This window comes from Oncorhynchus tshawytscha, linkage group LG18 (assembly GCF_018296145.1).
Source record: "Oncorhynchus tshawytscha isolate Ot180627B linkage group LG18, Otsh_v2.0, whole genome shotgun sequence".
In the NCBI taxonomy this organism is placed as follows: domain Eukaryota; kingdom Metazoa; phylum Chordata; class Actinopteri; order Salmoniformes; family Salmonidae; genus Oncorhynchus; species Oncorhynchus tshawytscha.
The window spans coordinates 6,810,134-6,830,618 of NC_056446.1; the positions used below are offsets into that span (position 1 = coordinate 6,810,134).

Consider the following 20,485-nt stretch of genomic DNA (forward strand, 5'->3'; position numbering starts at 1 on the left):
CCATTGAAAACTCTGTTGGAAACCCCGTGTGGTTTCATTCCTCTCCAGCAACTGTGGACGTATTAATAAACCATCCAAAGCACTATTAATGCCTTCACAACGTTTAAAAGGACTTTATTTTATATTTTACCTATCTACCAATAGGTACCCATCTTTGCGAGGAATTGGAAAACCTCCCTGGTATTTGTTGTTGAATCCGTGTTTGAAATTCAATGTGACTTGTTAAGCCAATTTTTACTTGTGAACATACAGTGCGTTCGGAAAATGTTAAGACCCCTTGACTTTTTCCACTTTGTTACATTACAGCCTTATTCTAAAATCGATAGTTTTATCCATCCATCTACACACAATACCCCATAATGACAACAAAAACAGGTTTTTAGAAAATGCATTACAAATAAATATTCAGATCCTTTACTCAGTACTTTGTTGAAACCCCATTGGCAGCGATTACACCCTCGAGTCTCCTTGGGTATGGCGCTGCAAGCTTGGCACACCTATATTTGGGGAGTTTCTCCCATTCTTGTCTGCAGATCCTCTCAAGCTCTGTCAGGTTGTGTGCTTAAGGTCATTGTCCCGTTGGAAGGTGAACATTTGCCCCAGTCTGAGGTTCTTAGTGGTCTGGAGCAGGTCATTACAAATCCTACAATGTGATTTTATGGAGAAAAAAAATGCAAATTTTGTCTGTCATAGTTGAAGTGTACCTATGATGAAAATTACAGGCCTCTCATCTTTTTAAGTGGGAGAACTTGCACAATTGGTGGCTGACTAAATACTTTTTTGCCCCACTGTATATTAGCTAACACTTCTAAAACATGTTTTGATTTGTCATTATGAGGTATTGTGTGTAGATTGATGAGGGATTTAGTTTATTTAATCCATTTTAGAATAAGGCTGTAACCTAACAATGTGGAAAAAGGGAAGGGGTCTGAATACTTTTCGAATGCACTAATTCCACTTTGACATTAAGGGGTATTGTGTAGCCAGTGACAAAAAAAATCAAAATGTAATTCTTTTTAAATTCAGGCTGTAACAAAATGTGGAAAAAGCCAAGGGGTGTGAATACTTTGAGGGCACTAAGCAGCACAAACTTGAAAGTGCATTCTGTGCAACTTCTGGCACGTGTTTACTGTGTACACTGAGGCTGTACCTACTTTAAGTTAAACCTTTTAACAGTGGCCAAGAAGGCTACTGTGGCTATTTGATCATAATGTAGGACTACCAGAGTAGCCTAACATCAAAAACAGAGAAAATGCATCCTGTAACATTTTAACATGGAAATAGCTATTGAAATAAACTGTTCCATGATACAGCCTCCAGTAAGTAGCATCCAACGTGTTCAATGTAGGTCTACAATCCATGAGACTTTAGAGAACATCCTGACAAAAATGTATGCTACCCTCTACCTATCGGCTTCTTAGATTATTCAAGTTTGTCTTAAAATATAACACTGCCTCTTTAAGACATAAAAAAGCTATTTACCTGACTCGATTTCCAAAGATGGCTAGAAATGTACATGTTTTGTGCTCTTGTAGGAAGCAATCACTCCATTGCTTACCAGAAATAAGCTATAACTGGGCTAATAACCTCACTAACTAGCAAAGAATATGAATAAATGTGCACCCGTGGCTACATGAGGCCCTGATCTCAAAAACAAGCGCATCTACTTGCGATCGCTCGTGCCTGTGAATGCAATAGCATCCTCAGACGATGCGCTCTGCCAAAAACCAAAATCACAGACTGTCTTGCATAGTTAGATTTGTTACGGTATTGTGCATTGAAAAGTGGCTAATATGTTCATTTGAGAATAATCCCCACAGTAGAGGGAAACATTGATAGTGTAAACTAACAGGGCATACACTCCAGTAAAGTTGAGAAGTTCAATTTTGGAGTATTCACCTGGGAGAAGTCGAGACAAGGGTAATCATAGCCATACCATGGTACTCCCATCACAAGCTTCTTTGGATCTATCTTCATCGCCAAATATTGGTCATACGCTGGAATAAAAGACAGAAGGCCATAGCAGGTTAGGATTAGTCTGTTCAGCATGACAAGTAGTGTAGTTTTTAGCTTTAAGTCAAATAACTGCAATAAAATGGCTTCTGGTTTGGGCTTCTAGAGGTCCTTCTCCACAAATTACTTACCTGACTGTGTCTGATTGAATGGAGCATTTGCCATCGCAACACAATCGCCCCATATTTGACTCTGCTCATCATATGACATCACAAATAGCAGGTCGCAGGACTCGGCAATGGCGGTGTAGTCGTAGCAGCGCCCGTCTATACACTTGGGTGACCAGGCAACATCAAATGACACCTGAGAACGGGTCAGGAGAAGAGGGTAAGTTAAGGGCTTGGAGGAAGCTGGGTCCTATTCATTAGGGCAGTGGTTTTGAAATATCTCATCTGGTACCCCCAGACAATCCACACTATTGTTGTAGCCCTGAACTAGATCATCTAATCAAAGTTTTGAGAATTAGTTGACAAGTTGAATAAGGTGTGCTAGCTCTGGAATAGTTCAAATACATGGAATGACTGGGGGTCCCCAAGGAGAGGTTTGAAAACCCCTGCATTGAGGGCACATCGTAGTAAAACGAAAACAAGCGTTTCTTATTGGAGAATTTCATGTAGTCCCTTCCTGTTTCAGTTCATTTTCTTCTGTTTGGTGCCTGATGAGTGTTTTCAGTTGTGACACCCAAAAAAGCTTAGGTATGCCGATTGTAAGGTTGGATTAATCAATTTACTTTTAACCAAAATTGTGAATGTGGCCCGCTTTCATTCGTGAATCAGAGCGTAATTAGCCTACACGCCAACATATCCCCTACACCCCAAGTTATTGGTCTGGCATGACTAGGATACACTATTGTATTCACCTGGGAACCTGGGATCTCTCTATGAAAGGCCTCAGTGGTCTCTTTGACGAGTGCTGTCAAGGTGTAGTACTCTGGGGAGGAGTCGGCCACCTCTTGCTCAATGTCTATGTTGATGCCATCCATAAACTGCCTCTTTGCCAAGTCCACTTTGCTTATGATCCATGCTGTCCTGTTGGCAGGGTCCACCATTTCAGGGATAGACACATCACCTACAGTAAAGAAATATACAACACTGACAAATGCATTTAGGATTAGTGCTCATGGAGGGCTCATCTAGGGCTAGGCGATATATAGAACTATTTTGATGAATTCAAATGTCAATTTTACCACAAATGACTATTGCAAGAAGCAATTTTTAAAAAAAGGCAAAAGCTATTTTGTTTGTAATATTTTTTTTTCTCAATATGGCTAATTTTGTACTTGAGGGACATCACTCAATTCTGATTAGGCCTGGCTCGCAGAAGGCATTCCAATTCATCCCAAAGGTGTTCGATGGGGTTAAGGTCAGGGCTCTGTGCAGGCCAGTCTCAACAAACCATTCCTGTATGGACCTCGCTTTGTGTACAGGGGCATTGTCATGCTAAAACAGGAAAGAGCCTTCCCCAAACTGTTGACACAAAGTTGGAAGCACAGAATCGTGTAGAATGTACAGAACCAGTCATAAGTTTGGACACACCTACTAATTCAAGTGATCCTCTATTTTTACTATTTTCTACATTGTAGAATAATAGTGAAGAGATCAACTCTATGAAATAACACATACTGAATCATGTAGTAACCAAAAAAGGTGTTAAACAAATCAAAATACACTGCTCAAAAAAAATAAAGGGAACACTTAAACACAATGTAACTCCAAGTCAATCACACTTCTGTGAAATCAAACAGTCCACTTAGGAAGCAACACTGATTGACAATAAATGTCACATGCTGTTGTGCAAATGGAATAGACAACAGGTGGAAATTATAGGTAATTAGCAAGACACCCCCAATAAAGGAGTGGTTTTGCAGGTGGTGACCATACACCACTTCTCAGTTCCTATGCTTCCTGGCTGATGTTTTGGTCACTTTTGAATGCTGTCGGTGCTTTCACTCTAGTGGTAGCATGACACGGAGTCTACAACCCACACAAGTGGCTCGGGTAGTGCAGCTCATCCAGGATGGCACATCAATGCGAGCTGTGGCAAGAAAGTTTGCTGTGTCTGTCAGCGTAGTGTCCAGAGCATGGAGGCGCTACCAGGAGACAGGCCAGTACATCAGGAGACGTGGAGGAGTCCGTAGGAGGGCAACAACCCAGCAGCAGGACCGCTACCTCCGCCTTTGTGCAAGGAGGAGCAGGAGGAGCACTGCCAGAGCCCTGCAAAATGACCTCCAGCAGGCCACAAATGTGCATGTATCTGCTCAAACGGTCAGAACCAGACTCCATGAGGGTGGTATGAGGGGCCCGATGTCCACAGGTGGGGGTTGTGCTTACAGCCCAACACCGTGCAGGACGTTTGGCATTTGCCAGAGAACACCAAGATTGGCAAATTCGCCACTGGCGCCCTGTGCTCTTCACAGATGAAAGCAGGTTCACACTGAGCACGTGACAGCCGTGACAGTCTGGAGACGCCGTGGAGAACGTTCTGCTGCCTGCAACATCCTCCAGCATGACCGGTTTGGCGGTGGGTCAGTCATAGAGTGGGGTGGCATTTCTTTGGGGGGCCGCACAGCCCTCCATGTGCTCGCCAGAGGTAGCCTGACTGCCATTAGGTACCGAGATGAGATCCTCAGACCCCTTGTGAGACCATATGCTGGTGCGGTTGGCCCTGGGTTCCTCCTAATGCAAGACGATGCTAGACCTCATGTGGCTGGAGTGTGTCAGCAGTTCCTGCAAGAGGAAGGCATTGATGCTATGGACTGGCCCGCCCCGCCCGTTCCCCAGACCTGAATCCAATTGAGCACATCTGGGACATCAGGTCTCGCTCCATCCACCAATGCCACGTTGCACCACAGACTGTCCAGGAGTTGGTGGATGCTTTAGTCCAGGTCTGGGAGGAGATCCCTCAGGAGACCATCTGCCACCTCATCAGGAGCATGCCCAGGCGTTGTAGGGAGGTCATACAGGCACGTGGAGGCCACACACACTACTGAGCCTCATTTGGAATTGTTTTAAGGACATTACATCAAAGTTGGATCAGCCTGTAGTGTGGTTTTCCACTTTAATTTTGAGTGTGACTCCAAATCCAGACCTCCATGGGTTGATAAATTAGATTTCCATTGATAATTTGTGTGATTGTTGTCAGCACGTTCAACTATGTAAAGAAAAAAATATTTAATAAGAATATTTCATTCATTCAGATCTAGGGTGTGTTATTTTAGTGTTCCCTTTATTTTTTTGAGCAGTGTTTATTTATATTTGAGATTCTTCAAAGTGGCCACCCTTTGCCGTGATGATGGCTTTGCACACTCTTGGCATTCTCTCAAGGTTCACATATGCTGAGCACTTGTTGGCTGCTTTTCCTTCACTCCCCGGTCCAACTCATCCCAAACCATCTCAATTGGGTTGAGGTCAGGTGATTGTGGAGTCCAGGTCATCTGATGCAGCACTCCATCGCTCTTCTTGGTTAAATAGCCCTTACACAGCCTGGAGGGGGGGTCATTGTCCTGTTGATAATTCCACTAAGCGCAAACCGGATGGAATGGCGTATCGCTGCAGAATGCTGTAGTATCCATGCTGGTCAAGTGTGTCTTGAATTCAAAATAGACATTGTCACCAGCAAAGCACCCCCACCTCCATGCTTCAAGGTGGGAACCACACATGCGGAGATAATCTGTTCACCTACTCTCCGTCACAAAGATACAACGGTTGGAACCAAAAATCTCAAATTTGGACTCATCAGACCAAAGGACAGATTTTCACCGGTCTAATGTCCATTGCTCATGTTTCTTGGACCAAGTAAGTCTCTTCTTATTATTGGTGTCCTTTTGGTAGTGGTTTTGACCATGAAGGCCTGATTCACACTGTCTCCTCTGAACAGATGATGTTGAGATGTGTCTATTACTTGAACTCTGAAGCATTTACTCGGGCTGCAATCTGAGATGCAGTATCCTCTGCAGCAGAGGTAACTCTTGGTCTTCCATTCCTGTGGCGGTCCTCATGAGAGACAGTTTCATCGCAGCGTTTGATGGTTTGATCGACTGCACTTGAAGAAACTTTCAAAGTTCTTGAAATTTTCGGATTGACTGACCTTCATGTCTTATAGTAATGATGGACTGCCGTTTCCCTTTGCTTATTTGAGCTGTTCTTGACATAATATGGACTTGGTCTTTAACGAAATAGGGCAATCTTCTGTATACCACCCCTACCTAGTCACAACACAACTGATTGACACAAACGCATTAAGAAAATTAATTCCACAAATTAACTTCACAAGGCACACCTGTTAATTGAAATGCATTCCAGGTGACTACCTCATGGAGCTGGTTGAGAGAATGCACAAAGTGTACAAAGCTGTGTTGTGGAAAATTATAATTATTCATGCTAGCCCATGTTTTACTGTTTAAAGAATTGTCTTGTTATATGTGTTTTTTCTAACCTGATACAAACTTGTCTTTGTGGGACTTAGTAATAAGACTGCGTGTATAGCCACGGTCCGTTTGTGTGCGATCGCAAGATGTGACATCCCGTGGGTTTACCATCTACAGAAACTTGCAGAAAGGAGCACAATATAGTATTTGTTGTTGTGAATGCAGTTATACGGTTGAGCCCTCGGGCTATCAACCTCATGCCATCTTAAATCTGCACAGACTAATTGCCTTTCACACAGTATCTGCTGACTGCCACCTATACAAAAATGTGCTTCTCTATAAAAGCATTGAACCAGCACTGTTCGTTGAGCTCTTCAACTATGCACTGTTGAGTGGATAGTTGATTCTCCATTTTTGCAAATCTTATAATAAAGTGTTGTTTTAAAGAATCTGCATTCTCTCTTCCTATAGAATTGCTACCACAGCTGTCAAGTCAAAGGGTGACTACTTTGAAGAATCTCAAATATAAGAAAAGTTAAACACTTTTTTGGTTGCTACATGATTCCATGTGTTATTTCATAGTTGATGTCTTCACTATTATTCTACAATGTAGAAAAAAGTACAAAATTAAGAAAAACGCTTGAATGAGTAGGTGTCCAAACTTTTGACTGGTACTGTAACTAATGCTATTTGGAGAGGATTGGATTTGACATTCTAAGAAGAAAATTCTAGTAACATGAAGATACTAGCTAATGCTAAAACAATAGCTAAATGCTAGCAGCACTTTGAAGGGACCCTAAAAGTTGTCAAGGGTCAACCTTTATTTAACTAGGCAAGTCAGTTTAAGAACAAATTATTATTTACAATGACGGCCTACCCCAGACGACGCTGGGCACCGCCCTATGGGACTCCAAATCACAGCCGAATGTGATACAGCCAGGATTCGAACTAGGGACTGTAGTGACGCCTCTTGCACTGAGATGCAGTGCCTTAGACCGCTGCGCCACTCGGGAGCCCCCAAATTAATGTTTGTAGTGACTAAGAGAAGAACATTTCTCATTAAAGGACTGACATTGTTATTAGTCATAAAGTGACCAAGTGGGCTTGAGGTGACATTGACAGTTTTGGTGCTCACAAGTTTTGCTGTGACAAGTCTGTACTGTCTAAAAGGAGTTCATTTGTAGTATTTAACAAAAAAATTTTTTAACAAATCTTTGTTTATGTGGATTAAGGTCTTAAAGAGGGAATTTTACTGTCAAAGTTATTTCTATATTTCGCCTGTAAAGGAAAGAGATTAAATTATTTTTGCTAAAGCAAAATTATTATTATTTTTGTATGGTTTACAGAACCGGTTCTATAGGTTAAGTCACACTCGGTGTAGAGGATTTTGGTTAAATATTTTCTTGGTGTCTATTTTCTGTGCTACAAAAAGTATGCATATTTGTATACAATAAAACATACATTTGGTTGCAATTTTGAATTGTGAAAATAAGTTTATTTTGTGTAAAAAGGGACCCACAGTATTGTGATTACACTTCATACCAACTCAAAACTTTCTATTCATAAAACAAAGCTGAACAGAGTTCATAAAAACTGAAGAGTCAATAAACCAAGATACTGTGAGAACTCCAAAACCCTGGTTCCCTTTTGATGTATTCCAATAATTAAATCCTTACACTTAGGTCTATTCCATTTCTTTTTATCCTATAAAACTCTAGTCCTTACCGATGACGAGCATACACATAACGATGCAGCCACCACTATGTTCGAAAATATGAAGTGTGGTACATTCAGTAATGTGTTGGATTTTCCCCAAACACAACACTTTGTATTCAAGACATTAATTTATTTGCCAGTTCTACTTTAGTGCCTTATTGCAAACAGGATGCATGTTTTTGAATATTTTTATTCTGTACCGGCTTCCTTCTTTTCACTCTTGTCATTTAGGTTAGTATTGTGGAGTAATTACAATGTTAGTGATCCATCCTCACTTCTCTCCTATCACAGCCATTCAACTCTTTAGCTGTTTTAAAGTCACCATTGGCCTCATGGTGAAATCCCTGAGTGGTAACAAAGGCAACAAAATGTGGGAAAAGGGGTCTGAATACTTTCCGAATGCACTGTATATGAATTGGAGCTGATTTGCTGGTGTTTTCACTGTATTATGTCCAACAATAAAAATAGTTACACATTTTTATTCCCAAAAAACTTGGGGAACCAAATAAAATCACTGGGCTGCCAGTTGAGGAAGCCTGGGCTAGGTTGTTTTCAAATACCAGTAATATCCTTTCAAATCCATGTATGGAGGTGATCAAGTGCACACTGGCATATGGTTGAGATGAGAGGTCGGCCGATTATGATTTTTCAACACCGATACCGATTATTGGAGGACCAAAAACGCTGATACCGATTTAAAAATCAGACGATTTTTTACAGGTATTTGTGTTAATGACAATTACAACAATACTGAATGAACACTTATTTTAACTTAATATAATACATCAATATGTGCCATGTAAGAAAGCTAACGTTTAAGTTCCTTGCTCAGAACATGAGAACATATGAAAGCTGGTGGTTCCTTTTAACATGAGTCTTCAATAATCCCAGGTAAGAACTTTTAGGTTGTAGTAATTATAGGAATTATAGGGCTATTTCTATATCATTTGTATTTCATATACCTTTGACTATTGGATGTTCTTATAGGCACTTTAGTATTGCCAGTGTAACAATATAGCTTCCGTCCCTCTCCTCACCCCTACCTGGGCTCGAACCAGGAACACATCGACAACAGCCACCCTCGAAGCAGCGTTACCCATGCAGAGCAAGAGGAACAACCACTCCAAGTCTCAGAGCGAGTGACGTTTGAAACGCTATTAGCGCGCACTCCGCTAACTAGCTAGCCATTTCACATCTGTTACACCAGGCTCATGTCGGGAGATGATAGGCTTGAAGTCATAAACAGCGCAATGCTTGACGCACAACGAAGCGCTGCTGGCAAAATGCACGAAAGTGCTGTTTGAATTAATGCTTACGAGCCTGCTGCTACCTACCACCGCTCGGTCAGATACTTATGCTCAGTCAGATTATATTCAACGCAGGACACGCTAGATAAACTAGTAATATCATCAACCATGTGTCGTTAACTAGTGATTATGATTGATTGATTGTTTTTTACTGCATTCGCGTAACAGGCAGTCTCCTTGTGGAGTGCAACGAGAGGCAGGTGGTTATAGCGTTGGACTAGTTAACTGTAAGGTTGCGAGATTGGATCCCCCGAGCTGACAAAGGTGAAAATCTGTCGTTCTGCCCCTGAACGAGGCAGTTAACCCACCGTTCCTAGGCAAGTGACTTGACTAGTTAAATAAAGATGAAATAAAAGGTGTTAATAAACATTTCAAAATCTATTTTTTTTTTAATTAAATCGGCCAAATCGGTGTCCAATAATACCGATTTCCGATTGCTTTGAAAACTTGAAAATCGGTCCTAATTAAATCGGCCATTCCGATTAATCGGTCGACCTCTAGTTGAGTTGCCTATCCTTACCTTTCAGGACTAGCCGTGCTCCTTTCGAATGGGCGTGGCACATGAGTTCAGCATCATATTTCCCAAATGCAGCAACAGTTGTCACTTTTCCCCAATCATATGACTTCCATGCTTTCTTGCCCACATCAAACACAAACACCTGAAAGCAGAGAGACCAGTGGCAGGTGATGAATTCTAAAGCCTCTTGTCGTGTCAACTACTGTTTTTTTTCTGAATCTAGACTAGACAAACATATTTTCACGATTTCATTCATATCAAAATCCATAGACATGGAATACTGGTCACTAAAAACAGAACACTGGTCACTTTAATAATAATGTTTTTCTGATTTCAGAAAACATTTGACCTCTGTCATATACCCAACAAAGGGTATATAACAAAGTATTGAGAAACTTTTGTTATTGACCAAATACTTATTTTCCACCATAATTTGCAAATAAATTCATTTAAAAATCCTACAATGTGATTTTCTGGATTTTTTTTCCTCATTTTGTCTGTCATAGTTGAAGTGTACCTATGATGAAAATTACAGGCCTCTCTCACCTTTTTAAGTGGGAGAACTTGCACAATTGGTGGCTGACTAAATACTGTTTTGCCCCACTGTAGTGTATTCTAGTCAAGGACATCCTATTCAACTATTGCTGTATATATACACACAATATTCTATCCACAGCGTCCATAATGTCTATATATCCCATCACATTTACATACTGTATTTATACTCCAGACTCCGACATTCCTCATCCTAATATTATATATTCATTAATTCCATTCTTGTGAATTGTGAAATATTACTACAATGTTGGAGATAGTGAAATGCTTGTGTTCTTACACCCGCAATAAAATCTGCTAAATATGTGTATGCAACCAATAACATTTGACTTATTGCAGACATATTGGATTTTAGACACAATATTGGATTTGAAGCAAAATCCATGGTGGTCCCAAAAATAATCTGTGGTGGACCTGACTTTATTACAACAGTAGGGGCTAAAGATACAACACCCTTCAAGGAAACTTGGACACCCCCAAAAGAATCTAATTCCAATGTCTAAACCCATTTAGAGCAGATTACACAAGCCACAACATTAAACACATTTGAAACCTTATGCATTTGTCAGGCAGGACGATACAGCACTGAATGAGAGCAAGTGTGGCTTGTGACTATGGCTATTAATCAGCTAAAAAAAAAAAAAAAAAAAAAAAAAAAAACATTTATCATCAATATTCATAGTTGACGTGTCCACCTATTGTATCGGTGTTTACAATTCTATATTTCCAAGATGCATTAAGATACAAACAAACAGCATTAGGGATTAGGGTAGGTAAAACTGACAACGGACTACTTGTATTACAAATTGTAACAATAGCAGAGCTTGCAATATTGGATTACACAAATGTATGCGGCCCATCCCTCCAGCCAGCCGTTATTCTGCACTTTTTGCGGTTAGGGTGTATGTCACAATATCTATCAATTTAACCACTTACAGTAAAATATGTGTACACAACCATCCATTTTATGCTTTGTAAGAGCTATCTCAAAAATGTCGGGCCTTGCCATTAGCCTAGTTTGTCAGTGTACGCTCACCCACGACTTCACCCAAATGTCAGGGTTTAGTGTCACATTTTATGGGGCTGTCAGCCTAAACTCTCAAGTAGTTCCATCGTTTATTATGCGACCCTGTTTTAACAGCAGCATGGCGGCCTACATTTCTGCTAAACCGGTCATGCTAACGTTACCTCAAAGTCCTTCTCATCGCGAATTTGTTGACAGAGTTCCTGGATCTCGCATGGACAAACTTCTGCCTTGCAACACACGCTAACCAGAGTCAGAAACAAAAACAGCCACATTATTGACAACAGTTGGGTATGGTTTCGCACAAAATAGTTTGTTGGGTTTGATATCCGGAGTTTACGCGTCAATACCTCTTCGACGGGAGGTCTTACGTTGCTTAGCGTGATATATCTAGTATCACATGACGATAGCGTCAGGCACCGCCTTTTAGTTTGTGTCATGGCTAAATGCTATGCGTGCATGGAGTGTCTCTGAAAGTGGGCGCATTTCAAGCGAATCAGCTAATTGGGCACATTTGTTGTCACACAAGGACGTTTTGCGTGGCTTTTATTTGATGTATTTTTTTAATTAACCTTTAGTTAGCTAGGCAAGTCAGTTCAGAACAAATTCTTATTTACAATGAAGGCCTACCAAAAGGCAAAAGGCCTCCTGCGGGAATGGGGGCTGGGATTAAAAATGTAAATATAGGACAAAACACACATCATGACAAGAGAGACACAACAACATTACATAAAGAGAGACCTAAAACAACAACATAGCATGGCAGCACCACATGAAAAGATGGTAGTAGCACAGAACATGGTACAAACATTATTGGGCACAGACAACAGCACAAAGGAGGTAGAGACAATAATACATCACACAAAGCAGCCACAACTGTCAGTAAGAGTGTCCATAATTGAGTCTTTGAATGAAGAGATGAGGATAAAACTGTCCAATTTGAGTGTTTTTTTGCAGCTCGTTCCAGTCTGGCATTCCCAGGATTTATGGTGCTTTCAAGATAACTGGGAACTCGGAAAAACAACAATTCCAAGTCGGATGACCATTCAAAACTTATTTTCCCTGTCGGAGCTAGTTTTTTCCTGAGTTCCCAGTTGTTTTGAACTCACTGAAGTCAGATTTCCCAGTTCCGAGTTAACAGTTGTTTTGAGCATGGGAGAAATAATGCTAGATTGGCCAATGTTGAATTAATTTTTTAAATTTTTATTTAACCTTTATTTAACTAGGCAAGTCAGTTAAGAACAAAGTCTTATTTACAATGACGGCTAACCCCGGACGACGCAGGGCCAATTGTGCGCTGCCCTATGGGACTCCCAATCACGGCCGGTTGTGATACAGCCTGGAATCATTTGTATAATTTTAAGATTGAAAAAGAGACCCTTAAACTGAGACTTGGGACCACACAGCCACTCCACTGAATAGCAGGCTAGTGATTGCTTTGCAGTGCTTGCAGTTAGCCACTGCTTACTTCATTGTTGAATTTGCGATATCCAACGTGTTGTGTAATGTTTATGTCCAATGACCAATGAGCACCGATAAGTTTTATCTATAATTTCTCGTCATTATTTCTCTTCATATGACAAGGATTAAAAAGGATTTGCCAGTAGATTGTCGACTTCATGATGATGACTGCCAGCTAAGATTTTGAAAGTATAATGTTGACATGATTAGTCTAATCAAAGCTACTGTAGATATAACATGATTTGATGTTATTTTATCTATGGCTAATGACTTTGAACCTTCTAGGATGGGCACTTCTAATGTAACTCTATGGCAGCACCCAAGGGGCTTGAATACTCGAGCTCTACCCCTAGATTTGGCGGTGACGTAGTGTCTCCATGAGTGACAGAACACTGAGCCAATCACGGCACAACAAGAGAACATTACCAACCCTTATGCTCCGTATTTTCCAAAGAATGAACCAAGCTAGGCTGTAGCACCTGCATTTTGGAGCTGCCTTACTCAAGAAAGCAAAAAAGAGACCATGTTTGTGTGTGGCTTTATTAACTCAATTATTATTTATTTATCTTTTACATTGTTTGCAAACTGATATGTGACACATATTAATGCCAAAATAACATGCAAAACAGGCAACCCCCCACAATTTTTTAAAAATGTGTATTTATTTTTAGCTTCAAATGTGGGGCTCTGCCATTGTTTGGGGATGTTCAACAGAATGTGACTGGCAGAAAGGGTGTTATATGTGGAGGATGAGGGCTGCTGTAGGTATCTCAGATAGGGGGGAGTGAGGCCTAAGAGTTTTATAAATAAGCATCAACCATTGTGACAGGTATACAGAGATGACCAGTTTACAGAGAAGTATAAAGGGCAGTGATGTGCCATATAAGGAGCATTGGTGGCAAATCTGATAGCCAAATGGTAAAGAACATCTAGACGCTCGAGAGCACCCTTACCTGCCGATCTCTAAATGACATCTCCGTAATCTAGCATGGGTAGGATGGTCATCTGAATCAGGGTTAGTTTGGCAGCTGGGGTGAAAGAGGAGTGATTGCGGTAGAGGAAACCATCTAGATTTAATCTTAGGCTGCAGCATTGATTTGTGCTGAGAGAAGGACAGTGTACCGTCTAGCCATACTCCCAAGTACTTGTATGAGGTGACTTCCTCAAGCGCTAAACCCTCACAGGTAGTAATCACACCGGTGGGGAGAACAACATTCTTCTTACCAAACCACATGGCCTTTGTTTTGGAGGTGTTCAGTACAAGGTTAAGTGCAGAGAAAGCTTGTTGGATACTAAGAAAGCTTTGTTGTAGGAAGTTTAACACAAAATCCGGGGCTGCTTGGTATGCTGTGTTTCACACTTTCAGTGAGGCTTTGTCATGGTCTTGGTTAGCAGAGATGACAGTAAATTTCAGTTAAGCGAAACATTTTGCCATTCACTTTTATCGGTGACTTTGGTGTACATAAACTAGCTCTTTATTGCTATCTAACATTAACATGACTTTAATTTACCAAGCTAACGTTCGCTAAGCAGTTGCCATACCAGGCAGTGATGCAACCTGTCAGGATGCACTCGATGGTGCAGCTTGAAAACCTTTTGAGGCTCTGAGGACCCATGCCAAATCTTTTCAGTCTCTTGAGGGGGAATAAGGTTTTCTCGTGCCCTCTTCACGACTGTCTTGGTGCGCTTGGACCATGTTAGTTTGTTGGTGATATGTACGCCAAGGAACATGAAGCTCTTAACCTGCTCCACTACAGCCACGCCAATGAGAATGGGGGTGTGCTCGGTCAAGTGTGTTTAGTATGACTGAAGCTTACACACCATGATATTTTTAAGATACTTCATAACAATGGAGGTCAGAGAAACAAGTCTAGTCTTTGTTTTCTTTGGGAGAAGGTTTTTGTGGAAGAGTGGTGATGATCAACTTCTTCTAGAGGTCGAAATGTGTGTGGGAATGTACAGACCTCTGAAAGACAGAGACCCAGGCTGGTGTAAGTTCCTCTGCACAAAGCAGAGACGCCATCAGGCCTGTTGCTTGTATGCTTAAAGACTTGTGTGGCCTCTCTAGCGTTAAATTCTAATTTGAGGTCACAGCCATTGAGCATGTTAACACCTTTGGCAGATAAGTAATATCAGTCAAACTATGTAGAAGTCATTAAGTTAATTAGCCATTTTCTTTTCATCTGTCGTGTACAGTGGTTTTATGATGGGAGTCATATTAATGATGTATTTTATTGCTAACACTTTTTCTAGAATACACTTCATTCTAAGCTGGTTTGCTGCCCAATTCTACAAGAATAATTCAATTGAGCTAAACACAATTTTATTGTCATCATCTGATGGCACACCCTGATCTGTTTCACCTGTCCTCATTATTGTCTCCACCCCCTCCAGGTGTCTTGTTTTCCCCAGTGTATTTATCTCTGTGTTTCCTGTCTTTCTGTGCCAGTTTGTCTTGTATGTTTCCAAGTCAACCAGTGGTTTTTCCCTAGTCTCCTGCTTTTTGCATTCTCCTTTTTATAGTCCTCCTGGTTTTGACCCTTGCCTGTTTCTGGACTTTGTACCCGCCTGCCTATGAGCCTGTCTGCCACTCTGTACCTCCTGTACTCTGATCTGGTTTTGACCTTTTTGCATGTCCACGACCATTCTCTTGCCTACCCCTTTGGATTAATGAACATTGCAAGACTCCAACCGTCTGCATCTGGGTCTTGCCTTGATATCTGATAATAGTTAAATAGATGCCATGAGTTAAAATAATCAAACATAGATTTATTGGTAAGTGAAAAATCAGTAGGCTGTTTGATGCCCAAGAGTAATTATGAGCTTTATTCACAAAACACAATTTTATTGTCATCAGATAGCTGAAGAGACTTCATAATGAGTTAGAGGCCCAATAATGAAGATTTACTGGTAATAAATGAAAAACTGGTAGACCAATAAGTGATATTTAGGCTATAAGTGAGGTGTTTGTTGTGTTAACATTCAAATGGCCCAGTATGATTCTCTATCAATAATAGGGCATTTTTGCTCTCCCAGCCTTGTTTCACATGGTTGGGAACTGACCAATAAAAATGAAAAAAACAACATGCTCCATCAAAACCATCTAACCAATTACAGAGCTTACAGAACGCAGGTGAATCTCCTATCGCTGTTGATCCTGCCACTTCAGTTGATACGCCCACTTTCAAACACAATGAAATACGGAGCACTGATTTGACGCCTATCACTGTTGATCTTCTCACTTTCAGATACACTCCACTTATGCAGTAAAAGGTGCTGCATGGTCAATCCACCGTCTGCATTGGTCGTGCAGCATTTACGTTGATATTGTCTCTGCAGAAGTCAGGGCATTCATACTTATTGCGCTTCGCCGAGCAGCACAAAGCTGTTGTGAAGGGAGTTTGTGTTTATACAGGACCTGCCCTCACCTACCGTCAACAAATAATGTCAATGCGGAGCTATACTGAACCCTCCGCATTGTTACAAAATTTGAGAGGCGCATGGCGATGCGGTACTGATCTCAATTTGGCCTCTGCGTACCTCCGGAGGCTTCACAATTGCGTCACACCATCCATACGGCGCCTCCGACCACATTTTCGGATCAAGCACAAGTAAAGGGCTCTTACCCATACTTGCTTTTTTTTCTCTGTTCTGTTCCGTTCCTCCTCCTTATTCTTCTTCTTGTTCTTGTATGGTATTATGGTAGTCTGCAAACAATGTTATAGGTGCATGCTGCCACCTACTGGATGGGGTGAAGACCTTTTAGTAAAATAATAGGGGAAAGTGAAAAATATACTTATACTATTCAAAAGTAAACTAAAACTAAAACGGCACTCATTCAGGCTGATTTAAATCTCTATTCAGATCCCTACACACGTTCAGGAACCTGGGACAGGGGAATCTCTTCCTTCAGTATTCCTTGTAACATTTTTGGATGTAAAGTCCATTGTAAAGTCCTGGAAATTTTGCCGCCTTCACAATGATGCCTAGCTTCTTAGATTTTTTATAAGTTTGACTAGTGCAATTGATCAGTTATGCTATAAACACCTTCTTCACTGTGTGTTGGGATCCTTCTTTTTTATTTAACCTTTATTTAACTAGAAACGTCAGTTAAGAACAAATTCTTATTTACAGTGACGGCCTTCCCCAGGCAAACCCTCCCCTAACCTGGACGACACTGTGCGCCACCCTATGGGACAACCGATCACAGCCAGTTGTGAAACAGCCCAGGATCGAACCCAGGTCTGTGGTGACGCCTCTAGCATGAGAGATGCAGTGCCTTAGACCGCTGTGCCACTCGGGAGCCTTCTCCTGAATGGCATTCACTGCAGGCAGTGGGACATCCACTACCATCTCATCTCTACTCACTCCTTCACCTATTTTCATTGGCTCCACATAGGAGACCTGCTGGATAGCTCTGATTTACTGACACCTCCTCCATCCTTACAGGGCGCTCTGGAAATATGATTCCCATCACACTTACAGTGACTCTTCAACTACGACCTAGTTATTCCTTCGACAAACACTTGCCATGTGTCCTAACTTTTTACAATTGTAACACTGTACATAACACTGTGGCTAGACATAACACTGTAACACTGTGGCTTCTGTACATACGGTCTCACCCCATACCTCACATACCCAAGTTTTACACAAATCGGGAGAGCCACCACTCAAAACATCAATACTACCGATAGGCTTTCTTCCTTCTTTAAGTTTTCCTTCTTTAAGTTTTCCTCCTTTCAGTATATCATTTGGGTCAAGCGACGTGCGTCTACCACTCATGGCATGTTATCCCTAAACCACACAGCCTCTATGTGCAACGAGACGCCAGAGATGACACCTTTAACCAGTGCCCTACTCGGAAAATCATAGCTTTCCACATCATACGTTGATAGCTTGTAGAGTCACAGAGATTTCTCCTTTTGAGCTTTTAACACACATTGAAATCAACATCATATTGCTCCTGGTTACTCTGATCAATTCCATTTTTCCCAATTCATCCTTCGAGACTGCAAACAGGTCACCCAAAAATCCATCCTTGTTTGTGAATCGCACTCCAACCATAAACTGTTGTTCATTTACAACTTTAGCCCATTTTACTCCACTCTACTTCACCATCGTCCACTCATTCTCACCAACTTTACTCAAGCGAATAGAATTGGACAATGCCTCTGTTTCGTTCCTCCTCCTCCTTCTTCTTCTTCAAGGTTTTATTGGCGGACTACATCCAATAAGGTGTATTGCCACGACCTACTGGGTGGGGTAAAAACTGAGCTACTTCAAGGAGATAATAATAAAATAATAACAATTGACAAAAGTCAATGTACTCCTTCAATTAGTCAAATGTACTCAGATCCTTACACAGGCTCTGGGGCCTGAGAGGGCGAAGCATCTTCAGACAGTATTCAGTTTCAGCTGTGAAATCCTGGAGATCCAATATCTTTATATTTACATTTATATTTATTATATTTAATATATTTAGACACTTTCACAATGATTTCTAGTTTCTTAAATTGTTGGTTTGTTTTTCCTGTACAATTCATCACCTGCACAATAAACACAACAACATCAATCTTCTTCACTATTAGTGTTTCAGGATCTCTCAACTGACTGACATCCACAGACTGTTGGGTAACCACTGCCACAGCCTCATCATCTCTACTCGCTGCTTCAACCATTTTTACTGCCTCTGCATAGGAGACCTTCTCAACAGCCCTGATCCTTTCTACTTTGACCTCCTTCACCCTAACATGGCACTCAGGGAACTGTGGAATGTGATTCCCATCCCAATTCCAACACTGTGCATCCTCAGACTCTTCAACAATGATATTCCATTTGCAAACACTTTAAACATTTTACATGGATGAAATTGAAGTGGCTTTTGTACATAAGCTTGCACCGCATATCTCATATATCCCATCTTTACATGGGTCGTTAGAAAGTGTTCATCACACATCAATAATACAGAAAGGCTTTCTTCCTTTCCATTCACAAGTGCGGGTTAAGTGACGTGAATCAACTATTCCTGGCATGTTCATCTTAAACCATGAAGCCTCAATCTCCATCGAGACGCCTGATATGACACCTTTTATCAGTGCCCTACTCATTGTTCTCCCTCCGTTATGTTCTGTTTTCAAAAAGTAACTTTACATTGTTTCAATGGGGTGATATTATACACTTGCGGCAATCAGCCAAACCTGCTGTTTACAGATAAACTTTATTTCTCTTTATTTTTTTTCAACAATTACATAAAAAAATTGTTTATTTTGAATGGATTTGATGTAAAAATTTGAGCTCAAAAAATATAAATAGGTCTATGATCTTTCTCATTAGTACGCAACCTACTGACACCTACCTGCATGACCTAGAGAGCTAAAATAACTTGTAGCAAAGTGACTGATGTCCCTAATCCATGATATCCCCATTAGAATTCCCAATTAAAATGTATCTGATTATAAATCATTATCATTATGAATGGCTTCCAATCCATATATGCTAGAGATCTAAAGACAAGTGTGGTGAGTTCCCTGACCTCTTTTATTAAAGCAAATTTATATTTCAAAATTCATCCCATTTGATTTTCTGCAAATATTTATCCTATTACAGCTTTGGCTATTAATTCACATACAGATGTAATGCTCATAGATTCCAGTCAAAATGACATATACATCTAAAACCACTCGAAGATACAGTGGGGCAAAAAAGTATTTGGTCAGCCACCAATTGTGCAAGTTCTTCCACTTAAAAAGATGAGAGAGGCCTGTAATTTTCATCATAGGTACACTTCAACTATGACAGACAAAATGAGAAGAAGAAAAATCCAGAAAATCACATTGTAGGATTTTTTATGAATTTATTTGCAAATTATGGTGGAAAATAAGTATTTGGTCAATAACAAAAGTTTATCTCAATACTTTGTTATATACCCTTTGTTGGCAATGACAGAGGTCAAACGTTTTCTGTAAGTCTTCACAAGGTTTTCACACACTGTTGCTGGTATTTTGGCCCATTCCTCCATGCAGATCTCCTCTAGAGCAGTGATGTTTTGTTACATGTGGTCTGCCACTGCGAGGACGATCTGCTCTTCATTCCCTGTAGCGCTATCTTAGGCGTCTCACAGTACGGACACTGCAATTTATTGCCCTGGCCACATCTGCAGTCCTCATGCCTCCTTGCAGCATGCCTAAGGTACGTTCACACAGATGAGCAGGGACCATGGGCATCTTTCTTTTGGTGCTTTTCAGACTTAGTTTCCTAAGTGTCCATAACTGACCTTAATTGCCTACCGTCGGTAAGCTGTTAGTGTCTTAATGACCGTTCCACAGGTGCATGTTCATTAATTGTTTATGGTTCATTGAACAAGCATGGGAAACAGTGTTTAACCCATTTAATCCCACATTTTTCCCAGACATGAAAATATCCAAATCTTGTGTCATTACTAAGCCTTTGAAATAGCCAATCATATTTTATTTTTTTACATTTTCATGGAAAACGTAGGTGAAAAAGTGTGTTTTTATGGTCGG

At 40.8% G+C, this 20,485-nt stretch overlaps 1 protein-coding gene across 1 annotated transcript in view; it reads right to left on the minus strand.

Moving 5' to 3' along the window:
• The window catches only part of ctbs (chitobiase, di-N-acetyl-), a 13,868-nt gene extending 1,989 nt beyond the window's left edge, over positions 1-11,879 (minus strand). The window contains exons 1-5 of the mRNA XM_024401074.2: positions 11,663-11,879; positions 9,923-10,061; positions 2,873-3,081; positions 2,145-2,316; positions 1,900-1,997 (exon numbers count right to left, since the gene is read on the minus strand). Coding sequence (XP_024256842.1) covers positions 1,900-1,997; positions 2,145-2,316; positions 2,873-3,081; positions 9,923-10,061; positions 11,663-11,773 — 729 coding nt within the window. The 5' untranslated portion in view covers positions 11,774-11,879. The remainder of the gene's footprint in view (positions 1-1,899; positions 1,998-2,144; positions 2,317-2,872; positions 3,082-9,922; positions 10,062-11,662) is intronic.
• Between the last annotated feature and the right edge of the window lie 8,606 nt (positions 11,880-20,485).